Source organism: Notolepis coatsorum (genome assembly GCF_963971535.1).
Source record: "Notolepis coatsorum genome assembly, chromosome: 9".
Classification (NCBI taxonomy): domain Eukaryota; kingdom Metazoa; phylum Chordata; class Actinopteri; order Aulopiformes; family Paralepididae; genus Notolepis; species Notolepis coatsorum.
The window spans coordinates 134656395-134679989 of NC_140173.1; the positions used below are offsets into that span (position 1 = coordinate 134656395).

A 23595-nucleotide genomic window follows, 5' to 3' on the forward strand; every position below is an offset into this window, starting at 1 on the left:
GGGCGGGCATTAGCTACAACCACAGAGCCAATCACATCACTGTCTGCTACCCAGAGCCTGAGTAACGTCATTCAGGCCTTCAAATCAGGATGGCCTAATTTACTGGAGCAGTAAATGATCTGAGCTGAATCAGAGCAATCCGCCAATATGGTATTTAGACACTAAAACACATTGATACTAACTCCTATTACTATAATACAATGCTAGAGACTGAAAAATGACATTTATAATGCATGTCACCTTTAAAGGAGCAGGCAACACCCTAATCTACTTTTATCACATTTCAGAATGTTGAGGGACAAATGGATAGATTATCAAACCTGTTTGAAATAGTTTCGGGACTCCTACGACCAGTGGCGGCTCTACCACTAGGGGCGCTCGGGCGCCGCCCCCCCTCAGGCCCTACCCTGGTTATATGAGAGAAGAAGAAAAATAAGTTTTTAGTTTTTTGTTTTATAGCCCTATAAATAATATAAACATGTTTAAAAATTAATAATATTTACTCATTTTAAGTATGTTTGTGTTTCCAATGCACAATATAACGTTATTATATATTAAAAAAAAACTCGTTTTCTTGAACAGGAAGTGACTCACTTTTCTTTTTTTTATTATTTTTTTGTATTTCTCGGCCCGGGCTAGACGCGATAGCGCTCTGAGTGCGCGTCACGGTTTGATCGCTGTATCCGTCACAGCCAATCAGTGCGTAAAGCGTTGTGCGTTGAAATATGACTATTATGTTGGAATCCGGGGCGCGATTTGAAGCGGTCTAGCCAGTAGCGTCAAGAATTTCTGTAGCCGCATTTCGCGGAGACGCTCTCTGATTGGCCGACGCCAGTATTTTTTTCCGTAGCAGAATTTCACAGAGACAATCTCTGATTGGCCGAATCCAATTTCTAATGTTCCAATTCTAGCTTATTCCTAGGTTGGTCCGTTGGTGGTAGAGATAGTTGTGTTGTTGTGAGATGCATGCAGCTGTAAAATAAAATAATAATTTAGGACCTGCTCCGAGGTCATCAATTGGCACACATGCGATGCATGCATGCAATTCGTATCTGCGATTAACCCATCCCGTCGCCCTTCCCCCCCAAGGGCAGCCGGGAGCAGACAGGCGTGTGGTGCTGCTAACAAGCTAACACTTGGCTAACAAGCTATATGGCGGATGCAGTCTGGACACAGTGGACAGTGGTCTGGAATACATCAACAGTGGATTATACACTTTATCAAGGCAAGCCCTCCTGCCCTGGACGTGTCAACTAAACAGTGAGTCTCCTCTCTCTCTCTCTCTCTCTCTCTCTCCTCTCTCTCTCTCTCTCTCTCTCTTCTCGCTCTCTCTCGCTCTCTCTCTCTCTCTAATTTCGCCGCGTGTGGGGCATAACCACTCAGACAATGAATGGTAACTTGTTTAAAATGAAGAGACATACAAATGTGTTTATTATTGAATGGATCTGACATCATCTGAGAGAGAGAGAGAGAGAGGAGAGAGAGAGAGAGAGAGAGAGAGAGAGAGAGAGGGATGAGAGAGAGAGAGAGAGAGAGAGAGAGAGAGAGAGAGAGAGAGAGAGAGAGAGAGGAGAGAGAGAGAGCGAGAGAGAGAGAGCGAGAGAGAGAGAGAGAGAGAGAGAGAGAGAGAGAGAGGAGAGAGAGAGAGAGAGAGAGATAGAGAGCTGTGCGTGTTTGTGTTGGGCTATTGTAAACGTGGTTGCATTTGACTGACTGATCATATATTGATCGATGGCAATGGTGATAATATTCGCCAATGCGTGCCGTGTACATGTTTGCAAAATGTTTGGTATAGCGCCCCTAGTGGCGAAGCATCCACGAGCCGCTACTGCCTACGACCTTAGAATTATTTTCTTATCACGATCGCGGGTAAACTCGCATGTCTTAATAAAAAATGTATATATATATAAAACAATTATTAATACTTTTTTTTTATAAGTGCGGTGATCCCGCTATGATGAGCCACACACACAACCGCGGTGACAAAATGTCATACTGCGACAGCCCTACCTGGGCTGCCTCTCAGTGTTATAGAGTGGGTGCAGTTTCGCTTGTTCGGTTCATTTCTCCAGGAGGGAGAAAATTATTACAGAGATGAAAAATAATGATTTTCTTATTATTGTAAACTATAAAAAAAATATGTTTTTTTTTTTACTGGTCATATTTTTGGGGAAGCTTGGCTTCCCTTCTTCCATGAATATTCGCCACTGCTGAAATTATGTTTACTGAGTAACTCTTTGAGTAGCTCTTTTGCCCAGAGGTGGCTGTTTGACAGCGTTAAAGATTATACCTTTAAGACCCCCATAGATTATGATGAAGAAGTGGGCACTACTTTCCAGTGAGCACCTTCTAACCACTTTCACTTCCTCCACTCAAACCATTATGACCTGCAGCTTGATGCAGTAATACCCACCCATCTGCTGTGAAGTCATTACTGACAGGTAGGCAACTTTGTAAGGGCAGGTTTTGCATAATGACCTCCACCTCTGTCCCTCTCTCTATACCTCTTGCTCTTTGTATCCTCCTCTGGATACTCCATCCTCTTCAACATCAATAAGCCCATATGGGTTGTGTTGGCTGCTGGAAATAATCGGGGCTCGAGTTAATTCTACACAACTGCTCCGCCAAGCCAAAAAAAGATATGCCGTCTTTAAAGGTGCAGGTGGCCCTCGCTCTCCTGGCCCCAAATCATTGCACCTTGGCCTAATTTAAATCTTGACAAAACGCACCCAAGGCTGCAAAGACTTCAAACACTGGACGTATTTCCTGAGAGAGCACTGGTCCTATAGTCCAATGGCCCTGTTGAACTTCCCCAAGGTACAGTTTGCTGAAATACGGTATAGTAGCAACAGGGATGTGAAGAAATCTTCTGAGAAAAAAAACAATTAGCACAAACGGTGATCTTCATAAGACATGATAATAAACTGCAAGTGATTACCAGCACAATTAACAGAAAACAATACAGCAAGGCTTTTTCTTCTTGTAACCATAATTTATTTCATCCACAGAAAGGCAAACAGTAGACAAACGACAAACGAAAACAATCCCATCTTACACTATTGACGTCAGCAGCAATGTGTTTTATGTGTACGACGTGTTGCCGGAACTAGACACCATCGATTGTCAAGGCAGCTCTCGTGCCTAGCGCGCCAGGCCCACACACCCGTTACCGGCTATTACTTTAACCAGCAGGGGAAGACGACATTATGAAGAACACAACATGGCCACCGGCTCTCTCTGTCCAGACGTGGAAGACGCCGACGTGGGCAACATTTGACAAAAGGTGACAAGTGTTCCATTTAACCCCCGAAAAACAGACGATTGTTAAAGAGTGACACACGTACATCAAAAACAGACCAGAACAGAGGGGAGGGAGGGAAAAAACATAAGAGACATAGAGAACAGAAAAGTTTAATTAATCTTTGTAGCCTCTGTGTCACGACGAACGACATTTAAAGTGCATCACTGATTAGCTTCATTTATTACTTGATTTTTTATTTGCATAATAGGCCACTAAACATACAACATACATAAGTGTTACTTTCATCTTGACAGTTATGGTTCATGTTCCTTCCAACGGTGGTATACGTTTGGACCATGCATATGTGCAGAGACAACCATTGATAATGTGTTGTAGGCAATGTACCAATAAATAATGAGTGCTTACAGGTATATTTTATGGGGGGAAAGGCGACAGAGAATGCCCCAAAATTGAACAGCACAGGGTCCGTCTCTCAGTTAATCAGTACCATCATTCCGGAGAAGGTGAATGATTTGTAGAGAAAACGTTGGATAATTAAATATGCAAGATGTGATACAGCGCACACGTCTGTGCTGCTGGGAATATGAACAGGAAAGGAGCCAACCTCCATTGCTAACTTTCTCCTGACGAGACCTTCTGTTAACGGCCTCATAGCGTCTCCTCGAAAGATCGATTCAGTTTCAGAATTGATTTTGAGTTGCTGGGGTGTGTTTCCTCTTGTTTTGGTAAAGCTAGCTAGAGTGATAAGCTTGACTGCATGAACTGGGCAGCAGTATTGATTGGGAGATGGATCAGCAAGCTGGAGGGGGGATAGCGATGGCACTGCCCTGTTTTCCCTGGCATGCTTCCTGCTTTGGCCTGTGGGCAGACGGGCCTCTCTCTATCTCGTTCACAAACACACACACACACACGCACACGCACACGCACATCCAGATGAGAAACATTGGCAGCGGGAGGTGTCTGGAGACACGCACACCCACACAGCAGGCTACATTGATTTCCCGTTTGGCATTACTAAGCAGCGGTGGGTGACACAGCTGAGGGGATTGGGCCGTTCTCTGGACCGCAAAACACACAAACAAACCTGCCATGTGTTTGCTCTCCCACCTCCCTTTTCTCTCTCTCTCTCTCACTCACACACTGTAGTATTACTGTAGAGGGTACTGACTACGTTCATTGGCTTGCCCACTACCTCAACCTTAACCCTTACCATTATACGCTGAATGTTATCTCTTATCCTAACCTCGACATAACCCTGAAATGTCCTATTCAGACCAAATTTCCTCACTGAAAATGTCCTAATTTCCCACAAAGGTCCTCGCTTTTTTAGTCCAGTACTCAAACTGGTCCTTCAAAGTATAGTAATTCAAGCAACCTCACACACACACACGCACAGACACGCGCACACACACACACACACACACACGCGCACACACACACACACACTCCCATTCGCTCCACCAGGAGAATCTCTGTCCCGCTGAAGCGTCTCTCTTTCACTCGCCTCTCATTAGAGGATACGTGGTCCTCTTGGCCACAACAAGACAGCCTGGCGCAACTAACCAGAGGAAGGTAAACGCACTTCATCACAGACACGGGGGAGTCCTCCTCCTCCACCGGGAGCGGCTGGGTCAGTGTGGAAACCGCTGTTCTGTAATGACACGAACGCATAAAAACACGTGTGTGCACAGCCTATAGGATCAAGCATTCCTCTTCCCATTTGTGTGTGTATGATTGTGTGTGTGAATATTCATGTATCTGTAAGATCACAAGTGTGTGTGTGTGTGTGTCTGTCTCTCTCTCTCCGTCATGTTTGGTGCATTATTGGATGCAATAGACCAGACAGACACCGAACATGGACGCAGCGTGACGGCAGAGGAGCGCAGTTTTTACCCACTACCACCCGCCGTGTCCGCCGCGCTCCAGAACGTTCCATGTGGCCAGACCCACCGCAATGGGGAGGGATAAACACAATCCTTCTAAAACACACACTGAAACTATCCTCCCCAAAGCCCTGAAGGCTCTCTGCCTGAAAATAGCCCTTTAATACCTCGCTGTCCCCAGAGGAATGGGGCATGAGAGGGAGGGAGAGAGGGAGACTCATCATCCAACACATCGAGACACACACACACAGGCAAAACACCCCTAATGAAGGTCTACAAGCTGACCTGTTACTCAAGGTGAGACGGTTCATAGAAATGTAATTACACTCTGTGTGGCCTCTCCCACTGCTCCTTTTTAAACTCTTTGCCACATAATGGAAGCTATAACTCCTCACTAACCTCACCACTCATTATCCAGGTGACCCCCGACCGCCTGCACACGCCTCTCTGTGCGCAGCGTTCCTTAAAAGTGCGGCGCGGTTCATTCCGCGGCAACCTGCCTACAGTATGTCTCGCCCTCATCCTGACACTCAAGCCTGTAGAGTTCAGTTTGCACAGTGAGAGCCTGTGTGGCCTCTGCTATGCTACATACGTGTGCTGGTCAGAAGTTCAAAAGTAGCTCAGTGGGAAACAAGACAGAGAACAACAGAAGGTTGTCTGTAGCTCAATGGGAAACAACAGAAGGTTGTCTGTAGCTCAATGGGAAACAGAGAACTGAAGGTTGCCTGTAGCTCAATGGGAAACAGAGAACTGAATGTTGTCTGTAGCTCAATGGGAAAGAGACAGAGAACTGAATGTTGTCTGTAGCTCAATGGGAAAGAGACAGAGAACAGAAGGTTGTCTGTAGCTCAATGGAAAACAGACGGAGAACAACAGAAGGTTGTCTGTAGCTCAATGGGAAACAGATGATTAAAAGGAATGCGCCCCAGAGGTAACAGTTGAAAAAGGCTGCCTCTCATTCACTTTCTCATCTCTCATTTACATGTAACCACACATACACAATCTTTCTTTCTTAAAGGAAATCTCCAGTTTATTCATCCCCATTCTACAATATATATATATATATATATATATATATATATATATATATATTGTGTTTTTTTTGTTGTTGTTATACCTTGTTTTTATCATCCTCTAGGCAATCTGTTACATAGCAGAGGTCATATTGATGGTAAAAACCATATGCACTTTATAACTATTGGACCTCATTCATCAACATTGTCGTAAGTTTCCTCTTACGACAACCTCGTTGGAAGTTTGTAAGAGAAAACCTACGACAGTTACCCCCGGATTCATCAACGCATGGAGGTTCTCTTAAGTTGCCAAAATGATCGCAGCTGCGATCCCCTGAATGAAGTACGTCACTCATTCTCAAAGTGGATGCACGCCCCACCAGCTCCATATAAGGCCAGGGCTGTGTGCAAAACGGAAGTGAGAGGGTCACCATATTGCATCTGTGATGTGCTGACCCCTGTATTCAACAGGTAGCGTTACGATTGCGACGGATCAAAATTAGATTAGATTAAATGTGTTGCCATCATACAGCACACTATAGCTATAGTGGAATAGACTGTATTAATATTCCATATTTATACCATCTTGTTGCGTGCTCCTGGCCACCTGCCTCAGCGCACACACACGCGTACTGTATAGCCTTACGTGCATAATGAATGAACAGTAGGCTTATATTATTCTTAAAAAAAGAATTTTTTTATCTTTTTTCTTTTTCCGTTTTTTCTCCCATCCCAATGTTAGTCGTTATGCCAATTCCCAATCCCCTTCTTGGTCGTTGCGCACTCTACCCCCTACCGTCGGTCTGGGAGGGCGGAGACTATCACATGCTTCCTCCGACACATGTGTAGCCAGCCCACCGCTTCTTTTCACCTGGCAGCGTGGACTCTCACTGGGAGAGTGTAACGTGTGGAAGGTCACACTACCTCTCCTAGATCCTTCCCTTGCCTTGCAGGCGCCCCGACCGAACTGTAGGAGTCGCTGTTTACAACGACCTGGACCCACCCTCGCCGGGTTTCCCACCCGCTAACACTGCCAATTGTGTTAGTATGGACGGTCGGCCAACCCGGAAGCACCACAGCTGGATTCGCTCCCACTGTCTCTGTGGTGGTAGACAGACACTTAGTCCGCTGCGCTACCCGGCCGCGGCTTATATTCGAATGACTTGTTTTATTAGGAGATCGCAGATACTGTATGTGCTGCCCTATAGTAGTAAAGGCCGCCACCGAGTCGGGCGTACTGTGAGCTTATCAATGACTTCGCGACAGCCATATTAGACACATCGCCATAATTTAAGATATAGTTTATGCATTCGCAAATATGAGAGCTCTGTCATTGAAGTGGGTGGTGGCAGCATTACTAACAGTAGCGATTTTTATTGTTTTGTGATAACCAAACATAATCCCAACATAGATAGGAGGTGTACTGTATGTCAAATGTCGGTCATGTGGTGGAAGAGTTTAGTACAGTCACACAACACAACACCGCTGTAGTACAGTCACACAACAGAACACCGCTGGTTCGACCAGCGCTCCTGCCGCGTCTCTCTTGCCGCAAGGGCGTGTGCTAGTGGATTGATTGATTGGCCGTGTGGCCAATCAGAGAAACGCTGAACGAAAAGCTGAACACAAGTTGGTTGCCTTTAATATTCACGCGGACCGGACTCCACGCGGCATGTCCACAGTCATTTGAGGTTTCATAGTCAAGCATACCACTGCGTACCAATTACCTACATTTCTCATGTCAGTTTACCACATTTAATGCAGGTCGACTCGATGTCAACCAACACTCCGAGCAGCCTTTTGTGAGACACCGGTGCTCGACACTGCGGATGTCCGCTTTGAGTCCGCGCCGACCTCTGCGGAAGCCTTTACTACTATAGGGCAGGGCATACAGTAAAACAAGTCATTCGATAATATAAGCCTACTGTTCATTCATTATGCACGTAGGCTATACAGTACGCACACACACTATGTGCGCTGAGGCAGGTGGCCAAGGGCGCGCAACAAGATGGTATAAATATGGAATATTAATACAGTCTATAATAAATAATCCCAGAGAAAGGACCGTTCGTGAATCCCAAAATTGGCCAGAAAAGGTCTTAAGTGGAGCTAAGATGAAATTTGCTCTTAACTTGTGTCTTAAGTCCGTTGGTGAATGAGACCCATTGTCCTTCCAGGGAAATAATAATAACAATAATAAAAAAAAAACACAAGGTTAGGAAGTGCTGTATGAACAAACTATCAACTGTAACACCCTTTTGTTTCAAGGAAAACGTGCATGTCGAGATGTGCAAAGTGCATTTTGCAGACTAGATTTTTTTCAGTTAGAAATGGAAAACGGTCCTTCAGTCTGTCAGTAGTGCACCTCAGTTATAATCTGTGGAAGCCTTTTTAAAGACTACGTGATGTATCATTGTGGATTGTTTTTAAGACAAGACAGCCCATGCTACTACTGAACATACAGTACTTGTGATCAGTTCAAGTTGGAGTTTAAACCCTAGATTTGTAATACTATGGCCCACACCAGTGCCACTAACATAGGCAGTCTCTGAAACGTCCACCACACACTGTACTGTATATATACGTCGTAGACACACAAATAATGTATATGAACACATATCATGGGTGGCGCGGGGAAATAACTGATGTCAAAAATGTCACAGAGGTTGAAGTCTCTAGTTTTGACGACTGGAGCTCCTCAGTGGATCTTTGGCTTGGGGAGGCGTGAGAGGCTGGGCGGGACCGGGACCCTGGTCCTGAGCTTCCCCGTGTCAGGCTCCTCCAGGCTTGCGACAGCTGTGGCTACTGGATCACCCCGGAGTCCCAGCGACGTGTGCGGCAGAGGCAACGAAGCACGACTCAGACATGGAGCCTGAGCCTGGGGTCCGGTGTTGAAGCAGGGCAGACCTCTGGAGGGAGGAGGCAACTGCTTGGTCCTAAGGTTAGCCAGCAGTCCTGAAGAACCCCTGAGACGGGCAAAGCCACCGGTGCCCCCCTGTGGAAGCGCTGGGACAGACACGCGCTTGTGGAGACACGGAGCCTGCAGAACGCGAGGCTGAGCAGAACCTACAGACCCAGGGGAACCAGAGTCCCGTGGGATCTCTGTAGGGGCTCTCCACTGCAGCTCTGACCCAGACTGAGCTGCCGGGAGGACTGGGATACCCCTCGCAGAGCCTTCCTGCGGAGCTCCAGAGCCCAGGTGGTCATGGAGGCGGAGTTGGATGCTGAGGAGAACACTCAGCTCATCCGGGTCCGGAGCCAGGGGGCGTGTGGGGCCAGATACATCCGCTATGGGGCTTCCAGAAGAGGGGCCAGAGTCTGCATGGGCTGTACCCCCACCCCTGCTCCATCTTGGGGGGTCACTGTGGCCCTCGGTGGGGAGAGTTTTTACTAGTCTTTCCTGATGGAGGTGCTCGCTGAGGCAGGGGCTGGAAGGCTGTAGTATTTGAGGCTGAAGAGAGAAAGAAGGTAAAAATTAATAAATATATACATATATATAATACACTTTTAAAGTGATCCTTTTAGACACGGGTCTAAAATCAACGTGTGAAGAGGAAGACCTTGAGCTGCTCCTTATCATGTTCCAGAGATTGGTTTGGTTGGTTTTCAAAAACGTTGATCCCCATGTAAACTATAGGCCTTTGTATGTTATTTGTGTTGGGGGGGGGGGGGGGGGAAGAAAGAAGTTACATTTTATTTATTTATTTGTTATAACTCATTATCATCATGACTGATCATGTTCAGAGCCAGGACTGACAGACATCGACCTGTACTGTAGGAGACAGGTTGCAGTGACCCAGATTCAGCACTTTGTCAGCAGGCAACAACAAGAACAACCTGCCCTGCCGGCGGCTGGGTGTCTGGGATCTATCTGGGTCGGCTTAAGTGGTGATTGCTGCTTCAGAAGGGCCTCAAGCGGACCTGTAGAACCACGCCATCGCCTGACTGTGTGGGGAGGACACTAAGACATTGTCCCTAAACGGCGAGATAATCTGCCGCATTGGGCTGATTCCTGTAGATATGTTGGTGTGTATGTAGGAATCCCTGTGCTAGGCCCTGTGTTTCTATATTATATATTTTTTTATTGTTTTTATTACACAATTATTATTGCTGTTTGACAACTGCTCGGTTTCTCTGCGGGGATATGTTATCTTTTAAATCAGCCTCTACAGGGGAGGTCTCTGTGCATGCATGCACACGTGTCTGGCTATATGCATTTGCATTTACAGATGGATTTTTTTCTTAATTGTCCTCTGTGAGGAAAGTCACGTTTTCATAGCCTGTACGCAACACACTTAACCATGTTGTTCAGCCATCTTAGACGTCACACTTTTTTTTGTGTACATTTCCCTCGAGAGAAATCTGTCAATATGAACGCAAGGTAGAGGCATGGTAGTGTATAAGGGGCAGGTAATTATAAGATTTATTCTTCTTCCTGCTCCTTTTGTCCATGGTATGATATTTATGATTGTGTATGAAGAAACTCTGATTGTATTGATTCCATGTGGCAAATCAAACTCTGAATCTGAATCTGAACGTGTCAACAATTAACTACAGTATAGCATGTAGAGCACAATTCAATATTATTAAATTGCCCTCTACATGCAGATAACTATTTGTTGACATACAGTATACTGTATACACACAAACGCACACCGCGCTTCTACAGTACCTTGCATTCATATGAATCAATAATGTATACGTTCCTAACATAACACAGTAGTTATTAGTACAGCATAGTGGCAGCAACAAATCTCTGCAGTCTACAGGTTAATGATTTGTGCGGCACAGTGGTGTAGTGGTTAACACTGTCGCCTCACAGCAAGAAGGTCCAGGGTTCGATTCCCGCTTGGGGACCAGGTTTCCATGATGCCAGTTACCCAGGTGGGGTATCTCCCAGGCCTTTCTGTGTGGAGTTTGCATGTTCTCCCCGTGCTCGCAAGGGTTTCCCCCCCGATAAGAAAAACCCAATGGAAAAACATGCACAACAATAGATCGCTAACGCTGTGGCGTCCTTGACGAAGACGGACAGGAGCACTTGGATTGGTCCCCTGGCGCGGCTCACGTTGACGCCTGTCTGCTCCCGGCTGCCCTTGGGGGGGAAGGACGACGGGATGGGTTAATCGCAGATACGAATTGCATGTGTGCCGATTGATGACCTCTGAGCAGGTCCTAAATTATTATTATTAATTATATTATTTGTCCGTTGTTTCATAATAGAGCATGACTTATGCTTATTGTTCCATTCAGTATAATAGACTATAACAGGCTGTGGCTAACCAGCCATCTGACTCAACCAGAGCGAGGTTCAGAGTTAGAACACTGATGGAACATCAAGAAAGTCGATACTGTTGTGCTACTGGTTATGTACCATTAGGTTTATTTTTACAGGGACATCATACAGCAGCATCAGCATATAAATGTGCTAGTTTTAGCGATGGCTAGCTGGTTTTCTGACAAAAACCTCCTGTAGCCCTATAATAGACCAATAAAGAGGAAGGCTGACCTTCATTTATAATATAATATATATATATAGCTATATAGTAACTTATTATACTGTGAATTTCTCCAGACCTCTCCTGGCAGAGCCTGATGTGGGGCCAGCAACAGCAACCCTTCCCCTGTCCAGGCTGCTCAACTCCAACCCACACATCGGACCCAAACTAAATGTAAACAAAGCAGAGCCGAGCAGGGCTCTTTTACCAGAGGTTGTCTTTTTTATTTATTTGGGGAACTGTCTCCTGTGGATCACAGTACATGGAGCACAGCATTACGTTCCAACCAGCACCAGACAGACTACAAAAAATTTATGGAGCTCACGGTATAGTCGCTTTGCTTGAAAGCGTATACAGTATACTAGGGCTGACCCCTATTAATCGATTAGTCGACTAATCGGTCGAAAGGCAGACCTCTTAGTCGAATATAATAAAAAATAATAATAATAATAATTATTTTTTTTTTATCATTTTTTCCAATAGAAGAGGCCTAGAAGCGTGGCTAACGCTAATGGCACGCATGGAATGATTAAAAAAAAAAATTTAAATATTATACTTTTTTAATTTTAATTTTTTTTGTAAGTCGACCAATAGTCGACTAACGGCAAATTTTGGCCAATCCTAGTCGACCATCCAAATCCTTAGTCGAGGACAGCCCTACAGTATACATACTCAAAATAAGGCAAAAAGAAAGGGGTTGGGAATAATGTTAAGAATGGAAAGATGAAAATAGATTTCACATACAGTACATAACATAATGAAACATTCACTACAGACCTGCTTACCAGGCCCGTTATTGCAGTCAGCCTCAGTCACCATGTGGCATAAGTAAAGTGGTAAGTGAATGACCAGGGCCACAGCTCCCTCTGCTGGTTTCCAGCTACATTACACCTATCAGCCGCCATAACACCCTCTTCTCGGTGCCAATATTACTTGGCATCTTCATTCATCAACGGGTTTCTAGCCTTCTGCCAATGTGGGCCTGGACATGCCCATTCACATTAGACCATCTGTAGTTCAAAAGCGCCTGAATGAGTCATGTCAGATTGTTTTTTTGCTTCTTGTGATGTGGATCCGTAAGTGAGCAGTCTGCAACTCAAGCCATGAGAGGGATTTGTGAGGATGGTCACAAATTATGAACAGTCTTTTAAATATAACTGAATTACGTTTTTGAAATTACATCCGGTTGCCAGTGTGATTGAACTCGCACTACTTTCTGTCATGGAATGAGAGAATAGTTAGTCTCTTATCTTATCTGTGATATGTTACCGATGCACAGTACAAGAGAGAAACAATTGGTAAAGGTGAAAAGGGTCACTCAGTATCATTTTGTAGATATAATGTGACAGTTTTAGACCTGTACTTGTTCAGACAAACAGACCACACATTCACGTCACCCATTCACTGTTAATGGGCTAATAAGTACAATGGCACGGCCAAAGATACTGAATGTGAGGAAGATGACACGTTCCAAAGATACTGAATGTGAGGAAGATGACACGTTCCAAAGATACTGAATGTGAGGAAGATGAGACGTTCCAAAGAAGGTGCCAGCGGTATGAAGATGGAACAGTTCCCGTTTCCTAAGTGGAGGCTTTTTACACGCTTTTTACGCTATTGTTAACACTGTAAGATCGTTGGACCTTACAAACAAACTTGTTTTTGTGTCCGAAAAAAGGTAAATTCACTATTTATAACGTGAATTGTTATCAACGTTTATAACAACAATAATCAACAACGTTTATAACACCTTCAAATTGTAAGAGATGGCCCAACGTGTACCTCAATGGTACAGAAGTAATTGCCACATTTGGTCAAAACATTGGGGGTGAATGGAACCTGTGCCCACTCTAGTCTCCTAAGGTGTGTGTGTGCGTGTGTGTGTGTGTGTGTGTGTGTGTGGTGTGTGTGTGTGTGTGTGTGTGTGTGTGTGTGTGTGTGTGTGTGTGTGTGTGTGTGTGTGTGTGTGTGTGTGTGCGTGCGTGCGTGCGTGCGTGCGTGTGTGTGTGTGTGTAACTCATCGTGTCGCTGCTACAAGGCCAAGGAGCCAAGACACAAAGTATGGAAGATGTGGCAATAAATCTGAATATGACATCACATAGATTAGTTTTGCCTCTCCATATTCCAGCTTTGTTCACAAAAGCTGGAATTCACAAAACCATGTTCACAAATTAACAAAATACGAGTATATGAATTTACAGTGTAAATACATACAGTATGTGAATGTACAGTGTAAATAAATACAGTATGTGAATCATGGTGCTGCTGCTCACTCGCACATAGGAAGTCCTATAATCTCTTTCTCTTCCTATTGCCTGTTGCTCTCTAAGGGAACATTTCGCACCTGGAGAAGGAACAGTAAAGTTGTGGTGCTGATCAGTGGTCTGTCTGGCCTTCCTGCTCATTATTAAATCAAATCGTTGAAGTGATTGGGGTCACTTCCTGCACGCTGACAACATCCGCGGGTCAGTGGCCCTATAGTGTGAATTAAAAACCCTCGCCCCTGTAGTGCGGTAGTGTAGTGTCGGACTGTCGGTGTCACACTCAGTCTAACCATTGAGCTATGCAAAGGGTTCCATTTCTTAGCTCAGTGGAAAGACGAGCAGACGCTGTGCTCTACCTATCGAACCACACAGGCGACCGCGCTCTCCTAGCCGGCAGGAGCTGTCACCTGCACCTGTCGGTAATTGCAGAGAAGATTATGGGCCATCATATCCAATTTCACTTCCACTTTCACTTCAGTCGATCTCGGCATAATAATTGAGAGAAGGGCTGAACTTGATCAGAGAGCAAAAAATGATCCCCATTTAGCCTCCTGGAAGACAGTGTGATTACAGTGCTCAGGATTACATGCAGATGAGTGCATCCATTTCAGAGCTAGTTTAGACTCCTAATCATATACCGGTGGTGTTTGTGAGGAACGATGATTCGGAGTGTGCGTGGGAACTGCTAGGGATAGAAGCTGCAGAAGGAGCGAGTGGAGGGGTGTGATTGGACTCGTTTGTCTTACCGCTCGCCGCCTAAGCTGCGTGTGACGGGCGAGGGTTAGAATGAGGGCCATACGTCAGGGGCCACAGTAATACGCTTTCAGAAACAATAATAATAATGCAGGGTTATTCATAAGCTCTCCAGACCCTCGGAAACAGTGCTGAGTCGAGTGAGTCGTTCATAAACTTCAAACACCGCAGGGTATAAGAACCCGCCCGCTGAATACAATAAATAGCAATAAATAAATAAAAACACACACTGAGGAATTTATTGACGCATGCATGGCAGTTTATAAACACTTCATTCAATAGACCTGGGGAGTCACGTGTTTGTTTTAAGATCCGCTTGGTTCCAGAAAATGTTTAACACAGCGGGTTTAAATGGTTCCACTTATTCAGTTGGTTGGACATTTGACGGGAGCAGAATTGGAGCATAATTAAATGAGATCTACGTTTTCTTTTTACATTTGACAAAAATGAGAAAGAAGTCATGGTGTACAATACTGTGTTTGAATCTTTACTTGTTTCCATGGTAACTATACTACAGTTCCCATATGCCTTGGCATTTGGAGAGCAAAGATTATGAACCCACACAATACAGTTTGGCTGTAACACTTATAGTTTTGATCTTCAATGGGTGGCTACAATGGGGGGAAATCACAGGTGGAACCTCCCTCCCCAGGTCTATAGGAAGGAATGAATCGAGAAAACAAGGATGGTGAAAAACTAGTAACCACAGCACATAAACAAGATGGAGTCCAACGCAGAATCCTACCAAAGAAAAATAAACATAAACGTAAATGATACAAGTACATAAAAATAAATAAAAATAGAAATAACTGGCTGTGACCAAAAACCTGAAAGGTGGGCCAAAGCAGGAAGTGCAGTTACACAAGGTCAAGTGTCCACAACAACAACAACAACAACAACAAAAACAACAACAACCCCATCCAAGGCATGCAGAGGCTGATGGACACAAGCATGCTTTGTGTCGTGCCTCAACCCGCCAACCCCCCGGCCTATAGCGTGCAGGCAGAGGGCCGGGCGAGTGCACGTTAAATTAAAGGGTTACTGTACCACGCTCTGTCAGTGAAGTACTGCACTAGGGGCTCCACTCCTTGACAAAGGCATTATGGGTAGGGAGGCAGAGGGGGAGAAGAGAGACAACATGGTTTACGGCGAAGAAGATGTAGACTGAGGCGAGGAATGATAGGGAGAGAGAGAGAGAGAGAGAGAGAGAGAGAGAGAGAGAGAGAGAGAGAGAGAGAGAGAGAGAGAGAGAGAGAGAGAGAGAGAGAGAGAGAGAGAGAGCTTTTATCCCACATTTGGCCATTTTCTTTTTCTATTCCATTCTGACAAACAATGTTACTGGGAAGACCCCCTAGCTGGTTTGTTTACTAGATTGCCCAGCAATTTACTTTATTCAATAAAACTAGTACCGTGGTGCAGTTCGGAACGGGACGATTGCTTGGCCCTCTGTGTTGCTGCTTGCAGCCTTCTCCAATCTCATCACTGCAGCTCATCCAATCAACTTTACCCTCTATACACAACACGTTCCTGGGTCCTCAGCAACACCTGCCAAGTGTGAAATTGATCGTGTGAACGGTTCTCAAGAGAATCCGACAAGATTCCTCCCATTTTAGTTTTAGATAAGATACAATTTTTATTATTTTCTCCTCATTTTCATCCTTTCATGTCATATATATGTATGATTGTATATCATATGACTCCCACTCCCTTCTCTCTCTCTCTACATCTCTCTCTCTCACACTCTCTCTCTCTATCTTTCTCTCTCTCCCTGTACCAAAAGTTAGCTTTGTTCCGTCTCGTTTAATCAGTTTTACAATCTTCTGTACTACTGTCTTTTTTCCAACAACGTGGAGATTGTTTCAAACTCCAGTGAAAATAAAGGGGAAAAAAGAGAGAGAGAGAAAGGAAGAAGAGGAACTTTTTATTCAAATGGAATGAAATATCTGTGGCGTATCTGTCTGGCCGAGGTCTTGCACAGGGTGACGTATATGCTCAACGAAAACAGAAACACCACTCGAGTATCACATTACTACACATGATATCATGCGACCGGCTGTCATGGAGTACATTCATCACTGCCTGTGTCCACAGGACGGTACAAAGAGACAATTTGTACTCGGTTTATCATGTCGGGACGGACTGATAAACGTGGAAGTGGGAGAGTGTGGTGGGGGGAGAGTTGCTTATCCTCCAGAGACGCTCAGCTGCAGAGGGGGCTAATGGAAGGAGCGTAGCCGGGAATTCTAGTTCAAAAACACCAGTTTGATCATTCGAATACTGAAAATAGAAATGATTCCTTCCTCAATGTTATAAAGGAAGGTGTTATGGGTGGGGGGTTATAAATAAAAGTGGTGTGGGTGGGGATGTATAAAGAAAGGTGTTATGGGGGGGGAGGCTATAAAGAAAGGTGTTGTGGATCGGGGGGTTATAGAGAAAGGTGTTATGGGTGGGGGGTTATAAAGAGAGGTGTTATTGGTGGGGGTTAGAAAGGAATGTGTTATGGGTGGATCGGGGGGTTATAGAGAAAGGTATTATTCGTTTTTTTGGCACCCATGCGTCGAACGCCAAAATCGAGTATATTCGTTTTCTGTTTCTTTAAAATTTTATTATGATACTAAACACTGTCCTACACCTTGTGTATGCATTTGGAAACACTGTGATAACGATCGAATCCCGATAGGTGGCAGTGTCGCCTACCTTTTGAGTACATCTGGGCTAGTTTCCTGTGGGGGGTTTGCACTCTGGGCAGCAAACTGACTCGGCAATGGCGATCGTGTGTAGCGAACTATTGGAGATTATTATGAATAGGAAAAAAAGGTGATGATACATCCATAAGGTGCGTTTTCACCAGACTACGTTGGACTCAGCATTTCTGGTAAATCATAAAAAGACTAAAGTCAAACCGGCAGAGGATGTAATGTTATCTGATCACCACGCCCCAGTAGTCGACAGAGCACTCCAGAGCCAGAATAGTTCACTGAAATGTTCAGCGATAACGACCCAGACAGAGAGATTACAGAGTCAGACCCAGATGAGCCGGAACGAATGCCAAGTCAAGAAGCAGGCAAGACCCATCATGGTTTTGTGAATAGAACAATCTATGTATCAATATGAGGCATTGGCCCTTTGACCTGGAAATGTATTTGTGTCGAGCAACAAGCACGAACTGCGCATGCTGCACACAAAATATGCTATATCTCTCTTCCTAGAAAATTTTCAGGGATTTTGGGGAAATGGACACTTTTTTGCCTGGGATTGCACAGGAACGGATGTATGTAGAAATAAACGGTTTGTACCCTGTTGGAGTATAAATATTGCCTTTCAAATGAGCCATAGTATGTCTCCATAGCTATAATATAGAATGTACAATGGCTCTACAAACATCGTTAAAACGGTCTGAAACGCTGGCGCCAGGGAGTAGAGATGGGAAAACAGCGTGGCAGTCAATGAGTTAAGAAAGGTGTTATTGGTGGGGGGTTAGAAAGAAAGGTGTTATTGGTGGGGGGTTAGAAAGAAAGGTGTTATTAGTGGGGGGTTATAAAGTAAGGTGTTATTGGTGGGGGGTTAGAAAGGAAGATGTTATGGGTGGGGGGGTTATAAAGAAAGGGGGGGGGTTCAGGGTGTTAGTCACTCACTCTGTCGGCGCTGCAGCATGCTGGCACGGGGTGAGCCCTGGTACTGTGCCTGCCATGGGGACAGCAAGGTGGCAGGCAGCACACCCTGCGCAGAGAGAGAACAAAGAACAAGAGGCATGACATACCCACACACACACCCACACACACGCACGCGCACAAACCAACACAAATAGAGACGCACATCATGACACACATCATGATTCTGCCATGTCGCCGATGGTATCATCTTAGACTCTTTTAACTGTTAGTAAACAACCATGATGTCTTGGCCCCCAGAGGTCCAGAGGGACAATCTGGATGAAACCCAGCGATGTCGTAACTGATGACCCGTTTGTGTGTTCAGTTCGCCTATAGTGAAGTGCTTCCATCCGGAGCGTCCCTGGAGTGTTTCCCGCGGAAAGACAGCGAAGTGCAATAATATTCCAACCAGGTACGTAAACACTAAAGATCCTTACCCAGCAGAGCAGTGGAGACAACGTACCCGTTTCACCCTTTGAGAGCTAATTCTATGATTTCAACACAAAGGATCTGCAGAAGCACACTTTTACAAGATGACGCTGGCAGAAAAAAGGGTCTATAGGGACCGGGAGATGAGAGAGAACACTCAAACACACACGGACACACAAACATCATGAGACATCAAAAGAGACTAGCGCGCACACAAAATACCATTAACCGTCAGTTCCATCAAACGAGTGAGAAATGAAACCGCTTTTGATCAGAAAGGTTACAGCAAACTTGTTTGATCAAAAGCTGTTTAAATTTTCATGAACTAAAACTAAAATCATTTGGCATAGAATGAGTCGAAGCGGTCTGACATTGACATTCAAAGCGTTCGGATGGGTGCACATTAGGGCTGGGCAATAAAACAATAACGATAATTATCGCAATATACTTTTCCTCAATATAAATATGAAACGTGGTCAATAATATATATATATATTTTTTTTATTATAATTTTTTTCATTATTACCGGTAACACTTTCAGCGCCATAAACTGTCTGCCGCTTCAAGGCCAGCTTAAAATGGTAATTTCCGCTGTGTTTCACGATGTTTGTAGAGCTGTGTGTGTTCTGTATTATAGCTGTGGAGACAATGGTGTGGCTCATTTGACAGACACTACTTGTAGTCCAACATGGAAAAAAAAATTTGTTTCTACACACTGTAGTTTGTAGTTTATTACACGCTAAACATTGCGCATTTCCAAGATAATCCAGTCTTTTTCCATAGATCGCGAGGTAAAACGCGTTATGTGCAATAAGCCCGAATCGTTCTGGTTGATATATATATATATATTGTGAAGTGTACCTCATCATCAAGGGGGGGGGGGGGATCGTTTTAACTCAAAACTGTGATCGTGTTTGCCGAGCTGTGATCTTTAGAAAAACACGTTTCAGGTTCGGTAAAATAGACATAGAATTGACCTTACCTTAGCCAGAAGGTATTCCAAAAATAATAATTCCAAGTGATCGCATCGCCATCGCGATTACCAGTGTATATGTCCATACACGTTTCGCTTCTGCAACGGCATTTCGAGGCGATCAATGTGAATCTCTGTTCAAGCAGGAGGAGGAGCCCTTACAAAAAAAATAAAGGAAAACGTGTATCAACGCCAATGCAATTCCAGTTCAGACACAGACGATACTGCCACCTTGTGATATTCGATCGGCATTGCAATTCCAACGTATACAAACAAGCCAGGGACGGCTAGAATGATCCGGATGATGATTTAGAATGGGGATCAGAGGAAAAAGATCAAAGGATCTAAAAACAAGTTTACTCATTATTGGCGCTCAACGCTTGTCGGCCAATAACGAGTATACTCGTGATTGGCACTGAATGTGTTAATGCCAGTTATACCAGTTTTATTGTTATACAGTTCGTGTTCATGTTCTACCTCAGATTTGTGGACAGACTTGTCTTTCTAGCCCGCAACTTAAAGTAATGGCTTTGCTTGTCCAAATGACAATACTGACCAAATTGCGATTTATTTTTTGCTTTCTAATTTAAAATACAGTTTGAAACAGTCTGTACACAGCAGGCTATGTGTGCTAATCAGACTTGAGATTTAATTAATTTTTCATTATTAATACCAGAATTGAGATTTTATTTATTTATTTTCATTGCCCAGCCCTAGTGCACATCATAGTCCACATAAAAACCCTAGCAATGTCTCTCTCTCTCTCTCTCTCTCTCTCTCTCTCTCTCTCTCTCTCTCTCTCTCTCTCTCTCTCTCTCTCTCTCTCTCTCTCTCTCTCTCTCACACTGTACACACACCGCTATATAGTGAGCAGAAAACACCCATGCAAGGAATAATTGCAAGTTGATAGTGTTTACACAACAATCACAAACAATTCAGTCTATACAGTAGCTACAGAGGAAATCTCCACAAAAGCGAGTCTGCGGTAAATATAGTTCACGTCAGCTCTAGTTTTCAGGTGAAGTCAGGCCAAAGGAAAGAAAGAGAGTGAGTGAGTCTGAAACAGCAGAAGAAGATACTAATAACGATGATGATACAGACTCTCTCTGACAGATGCCTGCGGCGGCTCGGTTCAGCGGCCGTTCCAGAAGCCGCAAAGAGCAGGTACTGATCCGGTCGCTTTTCCCCCACGTCTGTCTCACAGTTGGAGGTTCTCCGACTATTCAGTCCGAAAGTACTTCCGGTCGGACAGATTAGCTTCATCTATGAGTGACACTGATCACATAGCAATGCCATAGCAACCAAAGTCTCTGAGAGAGACATGTATATCTAGCTTAACCTCGTTGGCGATTGTGTCGTTTCTATATATTGTCTTTTCTTTCTCCAGGAGGTCATCTTTATGTTTAGATAGTTCTAGAAGTCAGACATTTGCCAACCTTAGTAATGCTCTATAAAAAGAATAAAAAAAGAAAAAGGAATATGATATTTAGATGGTTGAAATAAAAAAGACATGCATTGTGTGCATTTAAAATGTTTGTCAAATTGGTGCCCAGCGATGGTGCAATGGGTGTGACCACCACCCCCTTAGGAGGTTAGGATGGAATCCCACCAAAACCTTTTCAGCTGTGTTACCTTCCTGTTGTCTCAATAAAGCACAAACACTGACGGCAATGGCCTCCCCACTGTAGAAAAACATCTTCTCTAACCTTTAGCCTGCATTTCTTATAAGATAAGAGATGAAGATAAGATGGATCTTTATTAATCCCAGTGGGGGAGTTCTGGAGTCATTAGTAGCACAGGAGAGGGAGAGGGGGGTACAGGCAGGAGTATAGGAATAAAATAATAAGGATAAAAAAAGATAAAGCAAAGGTCTGACTGATTTGGACGTGATCTCTGAACAGGTGAGACACACCATACACTGTCACCCCCCCGGTCCTACTGGACCGGCCATCGGACTCTCAGCACATCCATTCATAAACAATACGCTACTGCCAACCATTGGTCTGATGCAGGTGTTGCAGCACTGTAGTCTGGCCATTCATCTGTTTTATGTTATTTTCACCAGTCTGTGTTTGGTGCATTTAAGGTCTGTGTTGTCTGCATTGTTTCCCCTGTTTTAGTCTTGTGTTCCTCCTGCCTATGTTTGTAAGTGTGATCTAGTCTTGTGTGGTCTCTGTATTTGTATATTTGATTCTAGTTTATTCCCCAGTGTGTTTCTTTCAGCCTTGTGTTAGTTCTGTTTTACCACAGCTGTGTCTAATCACCAATTACCTTCATGTCTCTAATTAGTTTGGGTATTTAAGTCTTGTCTGCCCAGAATCCATTGCTGGGTCATTATTCCTGTTACCCTTGTTCCTGTGTGCTGTCAACCTTATGTACCTCCTGTGAAGCTTTCCGTATTTCCCCGTGAGTCAGTTTATGTATTGTTTGCCACGTTCAGTAAAGCTTGTTATTTTCATCCTCGACTTGTGCCTCGTCTATCTCACTCTCCACTACCTATCCTCGTGTTTAAGTCTGCATTCTGGGTTCTACTCACCTCTACCACCGTCATGCCACCTAAACGTTCCAGGAATCGTAACAATACACTACAGTATATAAAAAAATGCGATGATGTCAGCGTTTTGTTTACCACAAAACGAAACCTATGAAGTGTGCCGCACGTTCACGTCAACGTCCACGACAATTCTTTTTACAACTGAGGTAGGTAGATAACATTTTTAGAGACTAAAGTACCGGAAAGGGTACCGCTGGGTACCGGTATCAATTCACAGGTACCGGTATCGGTTCAAATGTGAACGGTACCGAACCCTAACTACTACGTTAGAATATGATGATACAGGGCGGTCGGGTGGCGTAGCGGAGATTGCGCTCGTCACCAATGCAAGAGGCTGCGGTCTCGACTACCGGAGTCAGCATTGCCTGCGGCTTGGGCCGATCGTCATACTAACTCGTTTGGCTGAGTTAGCGGGAGGGAAGTCGTGGGCGGTAATCTGGCGTTGTGGACAGCGACGCCTACAGGTCAGGTCTGGGCGCCTGCTCAGCGAAAGGCAGGAAGTGGTGAAGGCAGCGTGACCGCCCACGCGTTACGCTTCACCAATGAGAGTCCTCGCTGCCAGGTGAAAAGAGAGCCACTGGCCGTCTCTGCATGTGTCGGAGGAAGCATGCGGTAGACTTCAGGGTTCCCTTGTACCGACCAGTAGGGGGAACATGCGCACAACGACCAGGTAGGGGAGGGGGGGAATTGGCATAACGACTAAATTGGGATGGGGAGAAAAAGAGACAAATCGGAGAAAGAGAGGATGAAAAAAATAAAAATAAAATAAAATAAAAATATATATGATGATACTGGTGGCCATCACCAGGCTAAGCAGTCTGGTGCCAGGCCCATGAAGGTCCCTGGTCCTGTGGGTAGTGGAGATGCGACAAGGCCCTAATGTTAAACACAGAGACAAGACTAACGCTTTGTCAACCCCTAATCTCCTTCCCACAGCTGTGCAGCGTCTCTACATTTCGTAGCTCCATTTCTGCAGACCCCTCTCTGATTGGTTGAACTCCATTTCTGCAGACCCCTCTCTGATTGGTTGGACTCCATTTCTGATTGGCCACTACGCCCCCTTGTGACCGCGGCAGCACGAGAGAGCTGCAGTGCGGAAATAGGCTGCATTCTATTGCCATTCTCTGCGACAAACCCTAACCTTAACCAACTCCGAAACAATGCCTAAACTTAACCATAACCTTAACCAACTCCGAAACAATGCCTAAACTTAACCCTAACCTTAACCAACTCCGAAACAATGCCTAAACTTAACATGCCTAAAACTTAACCGGCGAAAGAATGCATGTTAAAAAAAAAGAAAAAAAAATTGAAGG

The 23595-nt window shown here is 44.6% G+C and overlaps 2 protein-coding genes across 2 annotated transcripts in view; one reads left to right on the forward strand and one right to left on the reverse strand.

The window, feature by feature from the left end:
• Positions 1-5764, forward strand: part of LOC311234768 (serine-rich coiled-coil domain-containing protein 2-like) — a gene marked incomplete at its 3' end in the record, with an annotated part of 87883 nt that extends 82119 nt beyond the window's left edge. Inside the window, exon 4 of the mRNA XM_084322012.1 lies at positions 5564-5764. Within this exon, the coding sequence (XP_084178138.1) occupies positions 5564-5764 (201 nt within the window). The remainder of the gene's footprint in view (positions 1-5563) is intronic.
• A 499-nt stretch (positions 5765-6263) lies between these two features.
• The window catches only part of LOC311234769 (uncharacterized protein), a gene marked incomplete at its 5' end in the record, with an annotated part of 101498 nt that continues 84166 nt past the window's right edge, over positions 6264-23595 (reverse strand). The window contains one exon of the mRNA XM_084322013.1: positions 6264-9609. Within this exon, the coding sequence (XP_084178139.1) occupies positions 8857-9609 (753 nt within the window). The 3' untranslated portion in view covers positions 6264-8856. The remainder of the gene's footprint in view (positions 9610-23595) is intronic.